Here is an 18964-nt window from a genome sequence, read left to right on the forward strand (position 1 = left end):
TGGAAAGATGCAAGAATATATATCCTCTTTATACTACTTTTATCATAGTAAATGCTGCCCATTCATTAACCACCCACACACATAAAAAGTGAATGAATGTCCCACTTATGCCCCACAACCCAACTGAAGCAGTGATTGCAGGTGACATGTCTTGTCTATGGCTTCATGGCAGCACCTAACACAGGGAAAGACAAAAACTGACAGATAGACAGAGTCACATGTTCTGGATTGTGACTGGGCATTAGAGGCAAGGCGAGACTATACCTCTGATGTAGGAGCAGAGGTTAATAGCCTATGGTGATATTGGAACAGTGACTCCCTTGTTATTTATGAACTACATTTCCCTTCATCTAGTGACAGCTGTAAGTGATTCCTGCCATCCGTTATGGGTTGCTATGGGTTACTAGACCTGGGAGCAAACATCTTCTGTAATTATATTTCTAATAATGACATCTAATAAAATGACCAAAATGACCACCACAGCATGTAAAGTAATTAATTATTCCAAGTAAATAATGTTAAGTAACGTACCTTGGAATCACTGATATGATGAATATGTTTGTATCCAGTCCGGTCACTTATTATTTGATAATACGACACATTGTCAGATGTGAATACCGGCAATGGAGGAAAGAACTAGAAAAAAAGCAACATTAAAAAATGCCATCAACTGCATACAAACAGTTGCGATGCTTGGGGTCTTGCAGGACTGCAGCTCCCAGCATCCCTCATCAGCTTGACTTTTATAATACTCCCCCAGTGACCTTAATATTAGGCAGTATCTGATGGAGCAGTCCAGTAACATCTGGGTGGTGCAACACCCCTATGGAATGTGCACGTCCTCTTTAAGGAAAGAGTTCTAATAATTGCCATCAGTATTTCTTAATTAAAGGCAAATGATGCAAGTAACAAAATCTATTTATATATATTTGCTTTTGCCACACACTATATTAAAATGTCATTCCCTTCCTCAAACCAATTCAAGGAAATAAATAGCAGATGTTCGCTTGCGAGCAATAAAAAGAAAATCAGACAGCCGCTCTAGAAGAAAATGATCAATATGCTCCTATACAATCAGTCCTAATAGGCCTGTAATTAGCATTGTGCTTGTGTGGATGTTACAGTAAGTAATTTGATGTTTATTTGCTTATTGGGCTAATTATTGTCAAACGCTTGCTTAGCATATGACCAATTAATACATTTTCAACTTATTAAGGCTGAACATGAACTGTAAAATGATAAGTAAATGATAATGATGGAACACAAAAAAAAGAATTCTGTACAGACAAGAAAAGGCATAAAACCTAATGAAAAGGTCCCCAATTTGTAGTTCTAACAGCGTGCATTAGCCTAGGTTAAACTATACCTTACAAGTAAAATGTAAGGCTCAGCTGCTGGATAATTATAAAGAACTGTTATAGGGTGACCATTATGTTATATTATGCATCTAGGGGTCCTAATCTAAACATTAAACTTAAAAAGTCTAAACATTCTCCACCTTGTTGTTTTTGGAGATATTTGGAACTGATTTTGAAGACAAATTTTAGTTTCAAAACTAAATTAAACGTTATAAATTTTGAACATATACACTACATGGCCTAAAGTATGTCTAACAGCGTTCTAATTACTGGAACTGGCTATTTAAACCACTGCCATTATTATAAACACAGGTACAATGCAATGACATTCTTGAGAATTCCAGTGTTCCTATTTTGTGGCAACATTTTGGGGAAGATTCTTCCCTGTTTCATCCATATAATAACCCTATGCACAATGTGAGGTTCATACAGTACAGTTTAAGAAGAGGTAGTGAAAAGGCTTGATTGCCCTGCACAAAGTCCTGACCTCAACCCTACTGAACCCATGTGATGAACTGGAACACCCACATAAGCCAGACTTGATCATCCAATATCACTGCCAAACTCTTACAAATAAATGGAAGCAAATGCCACCCATCAACAATGGCCCAACATCCAGTGGTAAGCCTTCCCTGAGAAATAAATGCTATTTTAGCAACAAAGAGGAACGACTTCAAATTGTTTTTTGTTTGAGATAGAACTCTACATTATGTGGACCATAAAGTGTAGCTCACTATTTATTAAACAATGAAGAAAACATCTGTTATGTACAATTGTCTCCAATATCTTCATGTCCATCAAAATTTCAGCACCAAAACGGATCGTTTGGATTGTGTGCAATTTTTGTCTTCATGCCATGGACAATATATCATAATAAAGATAAGAAGGAAACTTTAAAACTTACAACACCAATCCATCCTGTTTCACTGATGTCAAAATGTTCCCGATTCTGAAATAGAATAAAAAAATGATGAGGAGATTTGGGGTGAAACAAGAAAGAAAGAAGCGAAGCAGTGTGGTATGAGGTGCTTTGGATTCCAGTAACAATATTGTAGTCACTGCAGTTAAATTAATTGATGAACAGAATAAAGTGAATCCAGATACTTGGATAATTATAGCATGATTCACATGTATTTAATTCTGTAAGTTGGACATTTGTTTTGAGTATATTATGTGACCTTATTTAACTTTGCTCTTAATCATATTTGAATGGGTAATAAATTATGTGGAATTGAAATGATGAACATATTGTCCAGTCTAGTTCTCTGACTGCAGTATAAATGTTTCTCATCTATTTGTTAGGCATCATTGGCAGGGAATATAACTTTAGCATGAGGTATTTCACAGGTCCCAAGTGTATAGGAGGTAATAGGGCTCATTTAAAATTATTAAACATTTTGTCATTCTAGAATGGAGAGCTAAGAGTTGTACCTCACTCTGTGTGCAGTGTTGCATACAGAGTAGGCAGGAGGCAGGTGTTCCCTCAAATGCCCACAGCTTGGGAGGTATTCAGTATAGTGTTCATTTGCACCTGAAAAGGCTACGGTTAGCCTAATTATTAATCTGGCACTAAAAGTAGAGTGCAGCTTGCACCTCCAACTGCTAGAGCTCAGGAAATGGGCACCCAGAGGGTAATTTTGTACCCCTTAGCACTTGAGCACTTGTGACTTTAAGGGGATGATTTACTAAAACTCTAATTAATCTCAGTTTTTTTATGAAAACAAAGTCGACCAAACTCCCTTCCACGAATTGAACTCATTTATCACGAACTTCCACAAATTGAACTAATTTTTCTCAAAAAAATTGGAGCGACAAAATCATGCTTTAATTCTTATTGTACGATTTGTGATCAGAAAACGTTATTTTATTGAAATTTTCACTGTGACTTGACTTTTATTGGATTATTGGGTGAAAACCCCAACTTTTCGGATTATCCAGCTCATATCACGATATCAAGAAACAACTTCAGGGACATCTGCCATTGACTACTACATGACCTCAACAGATTTGAGATAGCGTTATTTAGATTTGGATTTTAGAAGCTTTGGGGTATGATAAATCATGAAAAATTAAAGTTTTTATTCTTCAACAAAAAATGTAAGTTTTCCCTCTAAAAACCTCAACCAGAAAAAAAAATCGAAGTTTAATAAATGGGCACCTAGATGTGGTAGATGAGCCCATGGCCACTAAAAATTAGTAGCTATCACCTGTTTAAATAAAAGATGCAATTTAAAAAAAAAAAATTACTGGCTGGTGGTCATTTTGACTGAGTAACTGTGTTGCGTCATTGTTAAAGCAGTGGTAATATCTAGAGCCAGTTAAAGTAGCATTGGCACCCAACACAATACTAGTTGGCTTGGTGCCCCTGCATGACCACCCTCCACCTGCTCACTCCCTACAAGGCACATAGCTCCCACTGCCAGTTGTTTGCCCCACCTCTGGCTCTCCTTTGGCCACCTGCTACTCCCTCCCTGCTGCTCTTCACTAAATTAAAAAAAAGTCCACTGTCAGAGTGTGGGTTGTATCACTTCTGGAGTGAGCATTCAAAACAGCATTCACTTTAATTTACTGGGCATGAGCCTGGTGCATCAATTCTGTGGATGCTCTGAGGTGACTGTAGCTCCAGGGTTCCTTAACCACAATAGGGGCAGATGCTCACTAATCAACAGAAGAGGCAGTATGGAAGCACTGGAAATTATGTGGAAATGCAGGAGCCTATTTGGACACAAGCACCTCCCCAATAAACAATTTCTATAGGATATACTATTGATTAGTACCTTTGGGCAAACCCATGTGTTTGAGCTTTTTTTGAAATCACATATTGAAATGACAGATATGTTCTGCGACCTTGGCAGCCACTGCACAGACAATCGTTCATCGAGAACCCAGGTCACCCAACTAAAATAATAATCGCTGTGGGTAAGAAAAAAGAGAAAATTAAAACACATATACATGAAGCACTATATTTGCTCTTCTCTTTAGAGAATCCCCTTATTATGAAGTGCAATGAAAGAGTTTTATGGAAGTTTAATGTCACCTTTAAACTAACAAATAGGTCATCAATATTTACCCACAGGAAGATTTTAACTAAGGCTTGGGGAAGCTAAGTTTTCTAACATGTAATCTCGGGTATTATACATGTAAATTAATATTATTCTATTATTAAGGAATCAGAAACACAAATACAAACATCACTTCCATCTTTGTAAATACCTTGATGCTAACAGTGAGGGAACCTGGATGAGTTCTGTGCTTATAGAGTCAGGATCATCCACCTTGACGATAAACAGTTTCACTGTTGGATTTTTCATTCCAGCCTTTAAAAATATGGATCAAATGAAGGAAAATGTTAACATGATCAATGCTATTGGTTACATTTGTGCTCAAAATTCAGTACATCTATATTTACAAACTCAAAGTACCATGGCTCTCTTGGCCAGAGAAAACACCACTATCCATGTATTAGTGATGTTCCCCCAGAAAACATATAATATTGTCAATCCTTGGTGGAGCTTTGGTCTGCTCACCTTATTAGCCCTCTCCTGCTTGTACTTTGACAGCGTCTCAGTAAAAGTATTAGTACTGCTTAAGCTAAAACCTCACTTGCTAAACCTGACCTGAATTCTTCTTTGGAGGTCTACTCCCCTGGCTCTGGATATGTCTCCCCCCCTAGCTCTGAATATGCCTCCACTCTCATCATTGAGGGCAATCTAATGTGTTAGTTTGCACATGGTCTAGTCAACCTTAGAAACCTTAAACTATGCAACCTGTAAATGCTCCCTGCTGATTGATTGATATGGGATAACAGAGCAGGTGCAAAATGTATGACATTTGTTACATTGCCCTGAATAGATTGAACATAAACTGTTCTTTTGCATTTTACACTGCCTATGAATTGGTTATTCTTGTATGGATAACATAAGGGTTTAACCCCAACTCATAGCATCCTACATAGGCTGAGCGCTGGCACAAAGGTCCTCCAACAGCTGGTCAATGCTAAAGTTTGGGTTTAACCTTGCACAGGCGATTTATTTGTTTATATGTTTTGGGTACAAATTGTAGCCAAATATTGCTTCTAGCTGCCATTCAGCCTTTAAAGACAAGGAACTACTTACAGATGTAGGTTAATTAGCTGGGGTTAAGGGTAAGTGCAACATGGTCTTACTACACAGTCACTCTATTTGCTGGGGGACATGATTTTAAATGCACTTCAGACTTAGAACACTAATAGGTAGTATAAGACTTACGTTAAATGAGGGGCCTTGACATGGCACGTGAGCTTACATATTTTGGCCAAAGTGTGGTACTAACCCCCTTATTTTTTTGTAACAATTACTTTTAATGGCAACCTGTCTGTAGGAAATCTTTATTCTACTTTTTGTTTACAAATAATGATGTCATTTTATCATTTCTAGCAGCTAGTTAATCTACAGGAATGTTGGTAAGACTGAGCGCTGGCACAAGGGTGCTTCTACCAGCTGGTCATGGCCACAGCGTGGGTTAGACCAAGAGCTGGTGATTTTTTTCTGTGGTTAGTGTACATAGTGGATATACCCTAAACTTAGTCAAGGAAAACACCATCCCACAAGATAGGATCTGCAAAGTTAACCAGAATGTTTGTGGCTTGCCACCATGAACATTTCCAAATTGCTATCAGCTAACAGCTAACATGTTTTACCCACTATGCACCATGTCACCGCCAAAATGCACCTGACACAGCCACAGGAATTGTTTGAAATCTCTTTCTAGAGCACAACATTTTGCCCAGGCAGTGCCTGATGATGTTGCATGCCAAAGAACGGCACATGATGCCAGGGTTGTGGGCATTTCCTGGCATTCAAGGTGCTCCAAAGGAATACTGGTGCTCCTAGTATTTGCTCTAGGAGTAAGAGCTCAGGAACTGTGGTTTTCCCAAACCAAACAACAGAGGAGAGTGAGTTCAGTAGATTCTCAACAGAATTTCAAAAGTACCTAGAGGTCCAAAAGAGATTCCTGGCTGCAAATAAACAAAGATCTAGTGTGAGGCCCTAGAGAGCTGGGGTAAATTTGAGCAATATTTCTTTAAGGATGCTATCCTTCTGTTGCTGGACTACAGTTTCCAGCATGCCTTAATATAGATAATATGTTAAAGTATGCTGGGATTTGTAGTCCAGCAACAACTGAGTAACGTGTGGTTGAGTGCTACAGTGCAGTAGTGTATAGTGTCACTTATGGGTTACGTCAGAAGTACTGTATTTAAGGTTTGAGTTCCCTGATCTGACTCAAGTATTTCTTATATTTGTTTTAAGGGTATTGTATCACTTTTTTTGAAACTTTATACTGTATTTCAAAAATGGAATTTCTTTAAGATGCATTAATAAAAATTATTTATAATATTGTCCTAAATGACAGAGCTACTTGTTACAGGATCCTACAGTACATCGTCTTCCCATTGCCCTCCATAGAACAATGCTGAATTCCAATCTGTGCCACAGGGAAAACATTGACTTTTGAAATGAGGTTTAAACAAAATATCCCCCCAAAATGATCATGTATCCCTCTAAAATAACTAAAGTGATATTGATGTAGCTGATGAAAACCGAAACCTGTGATGTTACGTCCATTACCTTTGGATAAGGAATAGCCATGGTTCTTGGATACTGATCTTCACCATAAAAAGAATATTCAATGGTTGGCACCTCTGTATCATTAAACTGGACATATGCAATAAATTTACCATTTGGAGACCACCAGGTAGCATATTTGCCTCCAAGCATTAACTCTAAAGAAAAAAGTTGCAGTTAGTTAAATGATGCCACACTGTATAAATACATGGTATATGTAAAAGATCCTTTAAAAAAGCCAAATTACCATAACACCTTATTAACAGTCTGACACAGCTTAGATAGAAGTGAAGATTTTGGACCACCAACTACTTTATATAATAAGACTTGGTACCAGATTTTTATAGCTTAAGTAGAAATCAAAGGGAATGAAAACACCAAGACATAACAGCAATTAAAGGGAAACTGAAGTGCAGGGTAAAATTCCTTATTTTGAATTTGTGTCACTGCTTGATCTGTGGAAAAAAACTACTGTATACAGTATGCCTGTTATATTACAACCCTCTTGTCCTAATACAATTTCTGCTAACGGTACCCTCCTTTTCCTGCATAAGAGATGCAGTTGTGGGTTTTATGTTACAGGTATGATTGTGCTTAAAGGAGAAGTAAACCCCTTATTAAAAAAAACCCTACCCTACATAGTCCTCCCCCCCAGCCTAGCTGTTACCCCGGGCAAATGCACCTAACTTTTTACTTACCCCTCATGCAAATTCACGGTATCGGAATTCACAGGCGCCTTCTTTTTCTTCGGTCTTCATCGGGTCTTCTTCTGGCGCTTCAGCAATTTTCGTGACTTTTGGCACATGCGCAGTTGACAAAAACCCGAAGTCTGCTCCAATTGCTCATGCGCCGATACGGAGCTTACTTCCCGATGAAGACAGAAGAGAAGAAGATGGCTGCCGTGAACTCCGATGCCGTGAATCTGCACCAAGGGGTAAGAAAAAAGTTAGGGGCATTTGCCCGGGGTAGCAGCTAGGCTGGGGGGGAGGAGGGAGGGGGGGGTCTATGTAGGGCAGGGGGGTAGGGTTTTTTTTAATAAGGGGTTTACTTCTCCTTTAAAGGGGGTGTTCAAATTGGAGTTAACCTTTAGTATGATGTACAGATTGATATTTGACTGATAGACAATTTGCAATTGGTTTTCATGTTTTATTATATGTGGTTTTTGAGTTATTTAGACTTTTATTCAGCTGCTCTGCAGTTTGCAATCTCAGCAATCTTGTTGCTAGGGTCCAAATTATCCTAGCAATCATGCATTGATTTGAATAAGGCTGGAATGTGAATAGGAGAGGGCCTACATAGAAAGACAAGTAATAAAAATAGCAATAACTTTAAGTTTGTAGTCTTAAAGAGCATTTGTTTTTTAGATGGGGACAGTGACTCCCATTTGAAAGCTGGAAAGAATCAGAAGAAGAAGACAAATAATTAAACAACTATATAAAATAAATTATGAAGACCAATTAAAAAGTTGCTTAGAACTGGTCATTCTAAAACATACTAAAAGTTAACTTAAAGGTTAACCACCCCTTTAAGTACCTTGTGTCCCAATTTGTACATTGTGCAATGGCTACTTTCAGAAAGCAAGTACATTAGAAGAGAGGCTGCAAGTTACTGGCAATAGAAATGCAGTCAGTAGACAGGCATTAAAAAAACAGAACTTCACCTTGGGTTTTACATTATTTTTCGGAATCAGAAAAATACCAAATCATACAACAAAGATTCAGACAAATACGTCACATAACTTTCACGTCACATAAATCCTGTAATATTTAGCCAAATCCTGGAGTCATTGTATCCATAGATAAAATATACAGTACAGTGCATGGATACTGACCTACCTTCATACACCCAGTCAGGAATTCCATTGTATATCTCATTTTCTTTACCATCATTGGTCAATGCAACCGCTGTTTGTCCAGGTTCATACACTAAATAAATATTATTGTCCAAAACATAAACCTAAAATAAATGACACAAATAAAGCATAACAATAAATCTGTTGCATTTAATATAATTATAAGGATAACTTACTGGATAACAATGAAACTAACAACAAAAAGAAGTCATTAATATATAAATGCTTCTGTATCTGTGTTTTGTCAAATGATGTGGCAATGTCAGAAAAATAGGTGAAAAGCACACTTTTTTTTAACATTATGGGGCAGATTTATCAAAGGTCCAGTTGTGTTTTGCCAAAAAATTTGAGTTTATTGAGGGTAGTTTTCAGTCAAGAACTCCCATTTTCGGGTTAAAAAAAAAATCTAATTTTTCGGAGTTTTGTAAAAAAAATCTAAAATTTTTCGAGATTTATTATACCCCAAAGCTGAAAATAACTATTTGAAGATGTTAATAGCCTTTATAATGTTCGGGTTTCACTTGAAAACTCGATCAATTCGAACAGTTCAAGTTTTTTTCCGTTGAAACTTGATTCAATCGAGTTTTTGGGTTGTTCACCCCGAATTCCCTGATTCGAGGTTTTTCCATTTAAGTTTTTGCTTAAATTGGAACATATTTGAGTTGTGAGTTCATTCGAGGTATAAAAAACCTCACAAACCTCTAAAACTCAACCTTATGATAAATCTGTCCCTATGTTTATTGCCCTGTGAGTTTCACCCTGAAGAGCAACACTTATATTCATAATAACATCACAGAAGGGCTATGTCGGGGGTAAGGAAGGTCGCGGCCAGCCATTGGAAAATGTAGACATAATAAAACATAGACCTGTGACACATTCATAAATGCTTCTTGGAAAATCAAAGCAAGAGGTCGTTAGGTTAAGAGCAATATTTTAATGGTAAAGAACATGATAGCCTTTCATAAAATTACTCACAAGCTTATGGCCCTTCGGTGCCCAGTAGATGTACTGAATATTTGGTGGAAGCTCGTTTTCTGTTACGAATCTCCTATAACCACAACAATGAAAAAATGCAGTTACATGTGTAAATGGCAACCGACCAGTTGCAAAGAAGTTGAACGTAATAAAAGGAACTTTCATTACATGGAACTTGAATATACTTGAAAATACTGACCCATTCTCTATATCATAAATATGGTATGATGCTGTATAAGAGTATCTCCATTGCTGTAGGACATTTAAAGAAAGAAAAAGAATAAATCATGAAATCCTTAAAAAAAACATCTAATTGAAAATAAACGTCATGGCTACAAAATTCCCAGTATAGATGATAATTCTGGATCTCCAAAAATTTTCTATATTTTAAGTGATGTGAGTTCCAGTAATTTGGACTTCAACATACATGATATAAATACAGAACTCTAAATTGCTGCGCATATTATTTGTAATTCTATTTGAAATGTTATCTGAAAATCTTTTATAAGGGATTCTACAATTCATTCCACTCAGAGAATTTCACACCACCACTTTGGCACAGGCTTTTTGGTGGGCCCTATTGCTGGTAACCCTAAGTGCACTCCAGTCCCTCCCTCTGTAGTTAAGCCAGATATATGGGTGTCAGCAGAACTTGTCATAACACAACAGTATGCCAAAAAATCTGGCCAGTAGGGTAATGTGGCCTGAAGGAATGCATTGCCCAAGACATTCTGAATGGTGAAAACCCCTTGCATCAGTGATTATGTTTCCACCCACTTAGACTGTAAGCTCTACAGGGGCAGGGACCTCCTTCTACAGCTCTACATTGCTTTGCGCGAATTTAATATAGCTTTTGCAAACCCGGAAACTGTTTAGCGACCACTTCCGACAGTGGAAGACCGTTTGCGAATTTTATAGTTTGCGCTAAATGCGCAGTCAATGTAATAAAGCTTCTATCCAAAATTCCAACTTAACGAGCCAAATAAAGTAAAACATATATTTTTATTTAAGCTACATGTCACAGAAGCCTTAGATGTTTTATTTGCTACATGGCACTTAAATTACAGGTATAAGACGTATGTCGTGTTTACTGCCTATGTAGAAATGGATAATTCTGAGGGATGTGTAAATGTAAATTCTGAGGGCTATGCAATGTAAATACCTTTTTGTAATTGCTCTCGAGAAGCAAAAATTTTCGATCAGAAGAAATAATGTAGTTTGTGGCATTCACAGAATTCTACAATAAGACAGAAGTGATAATTATATTAAATTGATGCACTATTTCAACCTTTTTTTAATGTATGTTTCCCTTTTCTCATCTCAGCTACTTACAAAAGATGCATTTCCCAAGATGACAGATGTTTCTCCTGTCTCAACATTATAGACAATAAGGTTATTTTCGGAGGTTTTGCGGATATATTCGTTCTCTGTGTCAACAAAACAGGGAAGATACATTTATATTAATGGTATATATATATATATATATATATATATATATATATATATATATACAGGTATATCTCTTTCTGGGAAGGAAACAGGTGAATATCCTACCCTAGAGAACTAAACCACAGCAGCCAACCAGAATTCTGTTAACTGCAGCTAATTCTATTGTTTATTGCTGGTTGGTTGCTATGGGTTACTACTGCAATATTCTAATTTGATGAATTCCACCTTTAGTCTGTTTTATGTATAATTGTTTAATGGCTTGGTGAAGCTTATATGAAACAGAGAGTAGAGAATCAAGTGTAAATAGACAGAATTTCTATTGAGGACAGTCTTTATCAGTTGGCCAGCTGGCCCCGGGGGACTTCAAATTTTTTTCAGGGGCCCAGTAAAATGAGGGAAAACTTAAAGGAGAAGGAAAGGCTTGGTGCACTTGGGGTGTCAAATGTTAGGCATCCCCAAGTGATTGTATTCCGGCCTCACGAAGAAGGAGGAAGACGGAAGAAGATCAATCCATTTTTTCAATTTTTTATCGTTGGCCCTGCTGAGTAGAATTTCACCATTGTTTAACCCTTGTGTCCAAGTTCTAGCTCCTATCACCTAACTGGAAATCCAGCATTAGTAGTTTTTACTCACTACCCCAGGGCAGGTGATAAGTACAGCTATACAATCTGGCCTGCTCCCCCGGGGAATGACAGGAAAGTTAGGGGACAGCTAATGTGACAGGATGCTTATGTGCCTACTCTGCCCACCCCTCCTGAATATATAGCTGCAAGTGTGCAAAAATCATGGTGGTTTGAATTCATTTTTCCTTCTTGTGCCCTACCCTGCACAAGGAAAGCCTAATTCACTGCCAACATGTAAGGCAATCCCCTAGAAAAAAAAACTTCACTGGGGGTTACTAACATTGTGGTATAGGCTTCCCTTGTTTTTTTTAATGATTTGTTATATTTATATTTTTACCAACACCGCTTGTATCATTGTGACATGATATTAACTGTCCTGCAGATACATATTGCCTCCAATGGATTATATTTAAGGCCTGTTTGGTTCATTTGGTCATAAATTGGTTAAAGTGCTATTCTTTTGCTTGTTATGAAAAGAAAACAAATGTTACATAGGAGGATATAAGTATCAGTTCCCTGCAGAGAGAAAGGTTTTGTGCTGGATGTCCAAAAAGACTTACAAGTTGCAATATCAATAAAAGTTATATGGCCCTGTTTTATTGTATCCTTTAGCTAAAGAACTGATGTACAGGGAACTTTGTTTCTAAAATATTTGTGCACATGTGGTATCTATCCTAGGCACTAATTTACAAAATGTACTGTTAGATAATGCTCAGGGGTGTTTATATATTCACATTTACAGTGCCCCCATTGCGTTCACTACCCTCCACCTCCAAATAGGCGTTCATTACCTGAAATCCAGAGATGGTGATATAGCTGGTAAGAAAAGTTATGGCTAAAAGCATCATCAAAGGAAAATGCTTTAAGTTCACCATTGCTGAAACCTTCAAAGGAAACAAACATATTATAAAGGTTATTAGCTGTTTCTACAAAGGCCACAAAAGAAAAAGATTTAACTGATCCTATATTGTTCACCAAACTGGCTAAGAAATGTGGGTGCATCCACATTTTTAGCAACAGCTAAAACAAGTTAATTACTGACTCCCAGTTACAAATATCCACATTCCAGTTGGAAATTACAGTAAGTTTGAAAGTTTTATTGGGGTCACAGGTCGGTTAAATACACCAAATGAGCTGATCAGAAAAATTACCAGAAAGTTTCAGGATCCAAGAGATTGGTCAAAACACAGGCAGGGTCAAACACAGGTAGAAACACAGATAATCACATCCAGGAACAAATGAATAGACCGTTACGATGGGCAATGAAAACTACACAGAGAGCCCTTTAAATATTTGAATTACGTGCCACAGGTGACGTCACATTCGGCAATTTCCAGATAAATCAAAGGGTGAACTCTTACTTTGACAGTGTTAATATGCCTATTATGCCTATTATTAAAAACTGATATTTAAAGGGGATGTAAACACTGTTGCCAAAACATACTTTACCCAGATTTTGCTGGATTGAAAATCTCATCTATTTAAAAAATAATAAACCTGTCTGAGATCTTTAGCTGACTGTACCCTAAATTTTTCACTTAACTAAATCCTTGTGTTCTAATGGACATTTATTTACCCGTTGCTTATTCACACTTAATCTGTCTGACAGTTCCCGTCTACATAACTGTGAACAGCGACCAATGTCAATAGCGGACCTGACGTGTGTACTGTTCTGTAACTGATAAATGCTCCGGAGAATTGAGTTGCATCACTTACATTCACTCCAGGAAGGGGGGGTTAAAAAACATTTCCAAATTTCCGCATGTGCGGTTTGATACATAAAGGCAGGCCGTTGTCTCCTTATCACTGCACTAAGTATACTCCAGCTCACAATGAAGTTAGGGAGCCTAATTGGCTGTAACACATTCCTTTTCCAAATCATTTTCCAATATAAAATAGATTGTAGGATTACTAATCCTTAAATAATGTTTATCTTGCAGTTTGGCCAAAACAGGTTTGTTGAAATAAGTAATAATATGTAATTTTATATATCATTTTCATAGACAGAGATGGGACCTGTTATCCAGAATGCTCAGGCCTGGGGTTTTACAGATAAAGAAACTTTCCATAATTTGGGTCTTCATACCTTGTCTACTAGAAAATCATGTACACATTAAAAAAACCCAATAGGCTGGTTTTGCTCCCCATAAGGATTAATTACAGTATATCTTAGTTGGGATCAAGTACAAAGTACTGTTTTATTACAGAGAAAAAGGAAAAAAATTGGATTATTTGGATAAAATGGAGTCTATGGGACTCAAAGTTCACTGGAAGTTGAACAACCTCTTTACATTTGTAATGGTTGATTTTTTTTGCCACCCTTTGTAAAATGCTTAAACTTTGTTTTAACTTTCTTTTTCAGATCAGACTGTAATTCTTCAAACAAATATTGATTTTCTATTGGTATAGTCAACAAATCACTTCTCCATGTTCATTCCCTTGTTGTCCCTGCTGTATTTGGCAGTAAGCTTTGCACAATTCCCACTGATATCTCATGTCCCTGCTCCATGTGATTCTAACCTTTCTCATTATTCTAAATATACAGCAACGATTACATTTTTCCTCCCATATTTGTCCTGTCTTTCCTTGGAAATCACCTTCTCCGCAAATACCTTAAGCATGACTGTTACATTCCTCTATTACTCCATATTCAGATACTATACGTTTTAAAATTATATTCTCTCCTATTGGACATTAGTAACAGATAAAGGAACTTTCCGTAATTTGGGTCTTCACACCTAGTCTACTAGAAAATCATGTACACATTAAATAAAGCCAATAGGCTGGTTTTGCTTCCCATAAAGATTAATTACAATATATCTTATTTGGGATCAAGTACAAGGTACTGTTTTATTACAGAGAAAAAGGAAATCATTTTTAAAAATGTGGATTATTTGGATAAAATGGAGTCTATGGGACTCAAAGTTCACTGGAAGGTGAACAACCCCTTTTAATTTGGTATGGTTGATTTTTTTTGCCACCCTTTGCAGCTGATATGAAAGGGTAGGAATTGTCCCATTTTCTGTTACCTATACCCTTGGCAGGGATGTGTCACTTATTGGCTCAGGGGTAGTTTGACTATATAGTTAATACAATAGGAGGGAGCTCATGGCTCTTCCTCTTTGGACTCCTGGTGGTTGTGGTGGTTGTGCTGAGGAGCCTGAAAAATAAGGCACCAATAATAAAGGAAACCAACCCCTCAGTATGCCTGCCATACACTATAGCTTACCTCCAACACCATCGTGAGGGTCCAGAGTTGCTTAGTTACATTGCTCTACTGGTAAGCAGCTGTTGTGAAAGATGGGGAATCACTGGAACCATCTACTTCAGCTGAATAATCTGGTGGTCCAAATGCTCAAAAGCATGCCCCATAGTATTTTTTGAATAAGTGAGGTACAGAGCCTGCTCTCTCTTTAATTTTGCGTACCTGAATGAAGTGCAATTTAGTGGATGGGTAAGGGGTGGTAGAGTTGTACCTCCCCCACCCCCATAGAGGCAAAGTCTCTGTGTTGATTTATGTTATGCACAAGCACAGCACAAAAATCAACAAAAGAGACACAATGAGGAGTGCCTGTTCAGGGTGCCAGGTTAGCTGTGTGGGGGGGAGGAGTAATAAATTGGCACCCTCCAATAAATTTGGATTTCATTGTCCTTAAACCAGATGGTTATGATGGTGAATATTTTTAAGTGTATTTACATTATAAAAATAATTTGCCAAACTAAGTTGGCATAAGCTTTAATGGGGAAGGTAAAACAAGATGATGTAATGGTGCAAAATAAGTTGATCCCATTCTAAAGCAGCATGGCCTTATGCCTACAATATACTGCAGCACTGTCCAACTTTTTTTATTGGCTCAGTCATACGTCTCCCAGCCATATGCAGGTGGTGTTAGTAAACTGTGATGTAATAATGATGTTCTTTGGCAAATAGAAGCAAGTTCCACTAGTAAACCCCTCCCTTTATTATTGGCTGAACAGAAAACAACCTAATGACAAATTTACTGTTAAACAGAGCAGGACGTAACTGTAGATTTAAATCACCAATATTCAATCAACAATCCTTTCTTCCAATAACCCATTACCATTTTGCCAACATTTACCATGTTAACAGTGGGTTCTGGCAAATGCCAGAGGGGCTGCTCTAAAATGCCATAGACAGTTATATTTATTGGACTGGTGGAGGGCTGTGTGGGCCTCTTTGTACTTGAAATGCCAGGGCCTATTTGAATTTCAGTTCAGGCCTGGGTCAGAGGTACCAACGGTAAGCTTCAGATGCATAAAAAACATGTGTACTGCCAAACAGAGTCTCCAGTAGGCTCACAGTCCACATAGGGACTACCAAATGGGCAATCACAGCACTTATTTTGCACCACCCATTTCTCATGCATGGTTTGCTCCTCATCTTTTTTTACATCCGATTGTGGCTCACGGCTAAAAAATATTAGGCCCCCCCGATCTAACTTGTGTATCATTCAGATATGCAAGTTAGGGAGTGTCAGAGGTTCCCAGCCACAACAGGGCCCTGGCCTGCACCTCAGGATGCTTTTTTATACAGTGCAAGATGCACAGTACAGCCATTTCCTCGCGCAGAGGTTCTCATGCACAAGCACTAAGGGGCAGCTCATGTGCCTTTTAGACCTGTCTCATTTCTGCCTGGGGGAAAAGTATATGACCCCTGACAAATGCAAGTTGAGCGCACCTTTTCTAGAAGCTAGTGGGTACAAACAAGTAAAACAAATGCCCTTACAAAATTATAGGCTGTTAGTGATGCTTTCACTTACCGGAAGTAACTAGGACAACAGTAACTATTAGCAGAGTTACAACAGTGGCTGCTAAAACGCCAAACAGGATTTTTACTGGAGTCTGCGAAATAAAAAAAGAAAGTGAGCGTAAGCACTTTTTCATAAAAAAAACAAAAAAACTTTTGCCAGTTGCTGTCACACAGCTGACATCGCTTGCAGTTGTGATAGAATTGCAACTGTTACAGGGTATGATTATTTACACTGGCCTAATTTGCCACAGCTCAAGCTCTAAAGCAACCAATCACAGATTCGTTTTTTACTGATCAGTTAATTGCTGGTTCTATGAGTTAATGACTTGGGGAATTAGTAAATGAACTTTACAAGCAGAAGAAATCCTACTAACCTTCATGCTGTAGTGCAGGAAAGGCAGCACTTCATCTGTGGTGTAACAAAGCAAAGGGACAGGCAGCCGTTTTAGCAGTCCTCAGTGAATGCCCTCCACATTATACACACATTCCCAAACCTTGAAATTGTGTTCAGATTTTAAGTGAAATTGGAAACAGATTCTCTGGGCGTACTCTGAGGTCAGCTGTGGGTGTCTCCGGAGCTTTTCGTAACCTCTGACAAATTCTTTCTAAATGTTCCTCACAGCAATATTTTCTTTTCATGATGAGACAGTATCAGGGCAGAAATGTGCAGATATATAACAATTTACTAGAAGTTATTTGAAGCCTTGCCATATTTTTTTTTATTTATGATTAACTGGAAACTTACCTTACTTTTTAGATTTAGCAGATTTAAGCTATAGTGAAAGAATTCCATGCTGGCTTGTGGCAATGTTCTTTCATTGTGATTCATTTCCTGGATAGAATATACTGACAACACAACAGTCATTTAGTAATGAATCTCAGAGTTGTGTCCTTATGGCGTGGGTCACAACCAACTGGAGACATTAGGAGGATATTGCACAACGCAATAATGAAACTTTATAAGCAGAACTTCAGTCAAGAGAGATTTACATAAAGCTTAAAGTTAAATTTTCTTGAACTCTGATGAAGGTATTGATCATCTGTTATTAAGGTTGAAATACCTACTTGTGAGAGGGATCACAACATTGACAGTTTTAAAGACATATATGCCCTTTAAATCATGACGGGAGCTGTAGTTGAGAAACCAGAGATGAATTCAGCTCCCCGTTCTTTGCTCATGTGATCACCACCTGGTGCTATTATAACCATTCTTTTAGTTCCAAATGTGTAAACATCATAATATTTTCCTTTCTGATATAAAAGTGTACAGTGCAATATTGGCAAACAAATACTAAAGCACAGTGAGATGACTGATGTTCTGTAAGCGATCATACTTACGGGAGAATCCTTATGCATTTCTAATTGATGCTTACTTTGGAGGGTTACTGGGGTAAATCAATATTTTAGTAAAGGTTAATGTCCCCCTTACATGTTGATAATAAAATTGACTCACATATTCATTTATTAACACAGTGCAGTGTGCAAAGTGCCCTATTTGGATGTAAATCCCATGTTTTTACCCAGAATGCAGCTTTTTTGTCCCAAGAATTGCAGTTTAATTGTAGCCACAAGTGCCCATTCTTTCAAAAACACAATTGTGCATGTTCACAAATTAGATATGACTAACATTTTCAGAGTGGGGACTGAGTCACTTTAGTTGAACGGTGTTAATTCAGTATTTGGTAAATGTTGAGTCTTTTGGTGGAAGTGGCAATCCTGGAATTACTGCCACATTCTGGGTGGCAGTTGCTCCAGGGTACCCCATTGTCTATAAGCGCATTTGGGCATGGTTCGTGTGCTGCTGAATCTCTAGACACAGAAATTGCTCTTGGGGGCATGTTTACTAGAGGGTGAAAGTTAAAACTTGGAGTATCTTCAACAAAAATTTACATTTGCCTCAACATCAGCAAATTACTAAAAGGTGACAATGTCATATTTTGGTGAATTAACTTCACATTTGCATCTTTTTGCCAGGAGAAATGACTTCAGTACATAAATTCGGCGAATAATTCAAATCTCTGATGTATATTTTTGCCAAGAGAAATTTTCTCATGTTCAGGTTGGCAAATTACCATAATAACAAGAGCATATATATGTCACCTCCTCCATGCTAATATCACACTTGTGTCAATGATTTATACTGTAAATTCTCTAGCACTTTTTTCCCGCTACCATTGTAAGGGGGAAAATACACTGGTGAATTTACAGAGAATTTATGGCAGCAACATTTTGTGACAGTAGCGCAAGTGCGTTTTTTAAGTAAATTTGCAATGTCACCAGAAGAATATGTCTGACGTATTGATGCAAACTTTGTTGTACAAGGAGAAAACTCA

General features: G+C 37.6%; 1 protein-coding gene across 2 annotated transcripts in view; it reads right to left on the bottom strand.

Moving 5' to 3' along the window:
• The window catches only part of fap.L (fibroblast activation protein alpha L homeolog), a 42002-nt gene extending 24526 nt beyond the window's left edge, over positions 1–17476 (bottom strand). Inside the window, exons 1-14 of one of the 2 annotated variants that reach the window (XM_041575463.1) lie at positions 17377–17476; positions 17006–17262; positions 16642–16723; positions 12652–12744; positions 11121–11215; positions 10951–11025; positions 9988–10040; positions 9789–9861; positions 8797–8917; positions 6965–7119; positions 4572–4675; positions 4136–4271; positions 2263–2307; positions 532–636 (exon numbers count right to left, since the gene is read on the bottom strand). In XM_041575463.1, the coding sequence (XP_041431397.1) occupies positions 532–636; positions 2263–2307; positions 4136–4271; positions 4572–4675; positions 6965–7119; positions 8797–8917; positions 9789–9861; positions 9988–10040; positions 10951–11025; positions 11121–11215; positions 12652–12744; positions 16642–16723; positions 17006–17011 (1143 nt within the window). In that variant the 5' untranslated portion in view covers positions 17012–17262; positions 17377–17476. 2 annotated transcript variants of the gene reach the window in all.
• Positions 17477–18964: the final 1488 nt, after the last annotated feature.

The sequence above is a fragment of the Xenopus laevis genome, chromosome 9_10L (assembly GCF_017654675.1).
Source record: "Xenopus laevis strain J_2021 chromosome 9_10L, Xenopus_laevis_v10.1, whole genome shotgun sequence".
In the NCBI taxonomy this organism is placed as follows: domain Eukaryota; kingdom Metazoa; phylum Chordata; class Amphibia; order Anura; family Pipidae; genus Xenopus; species Xenopus laevis.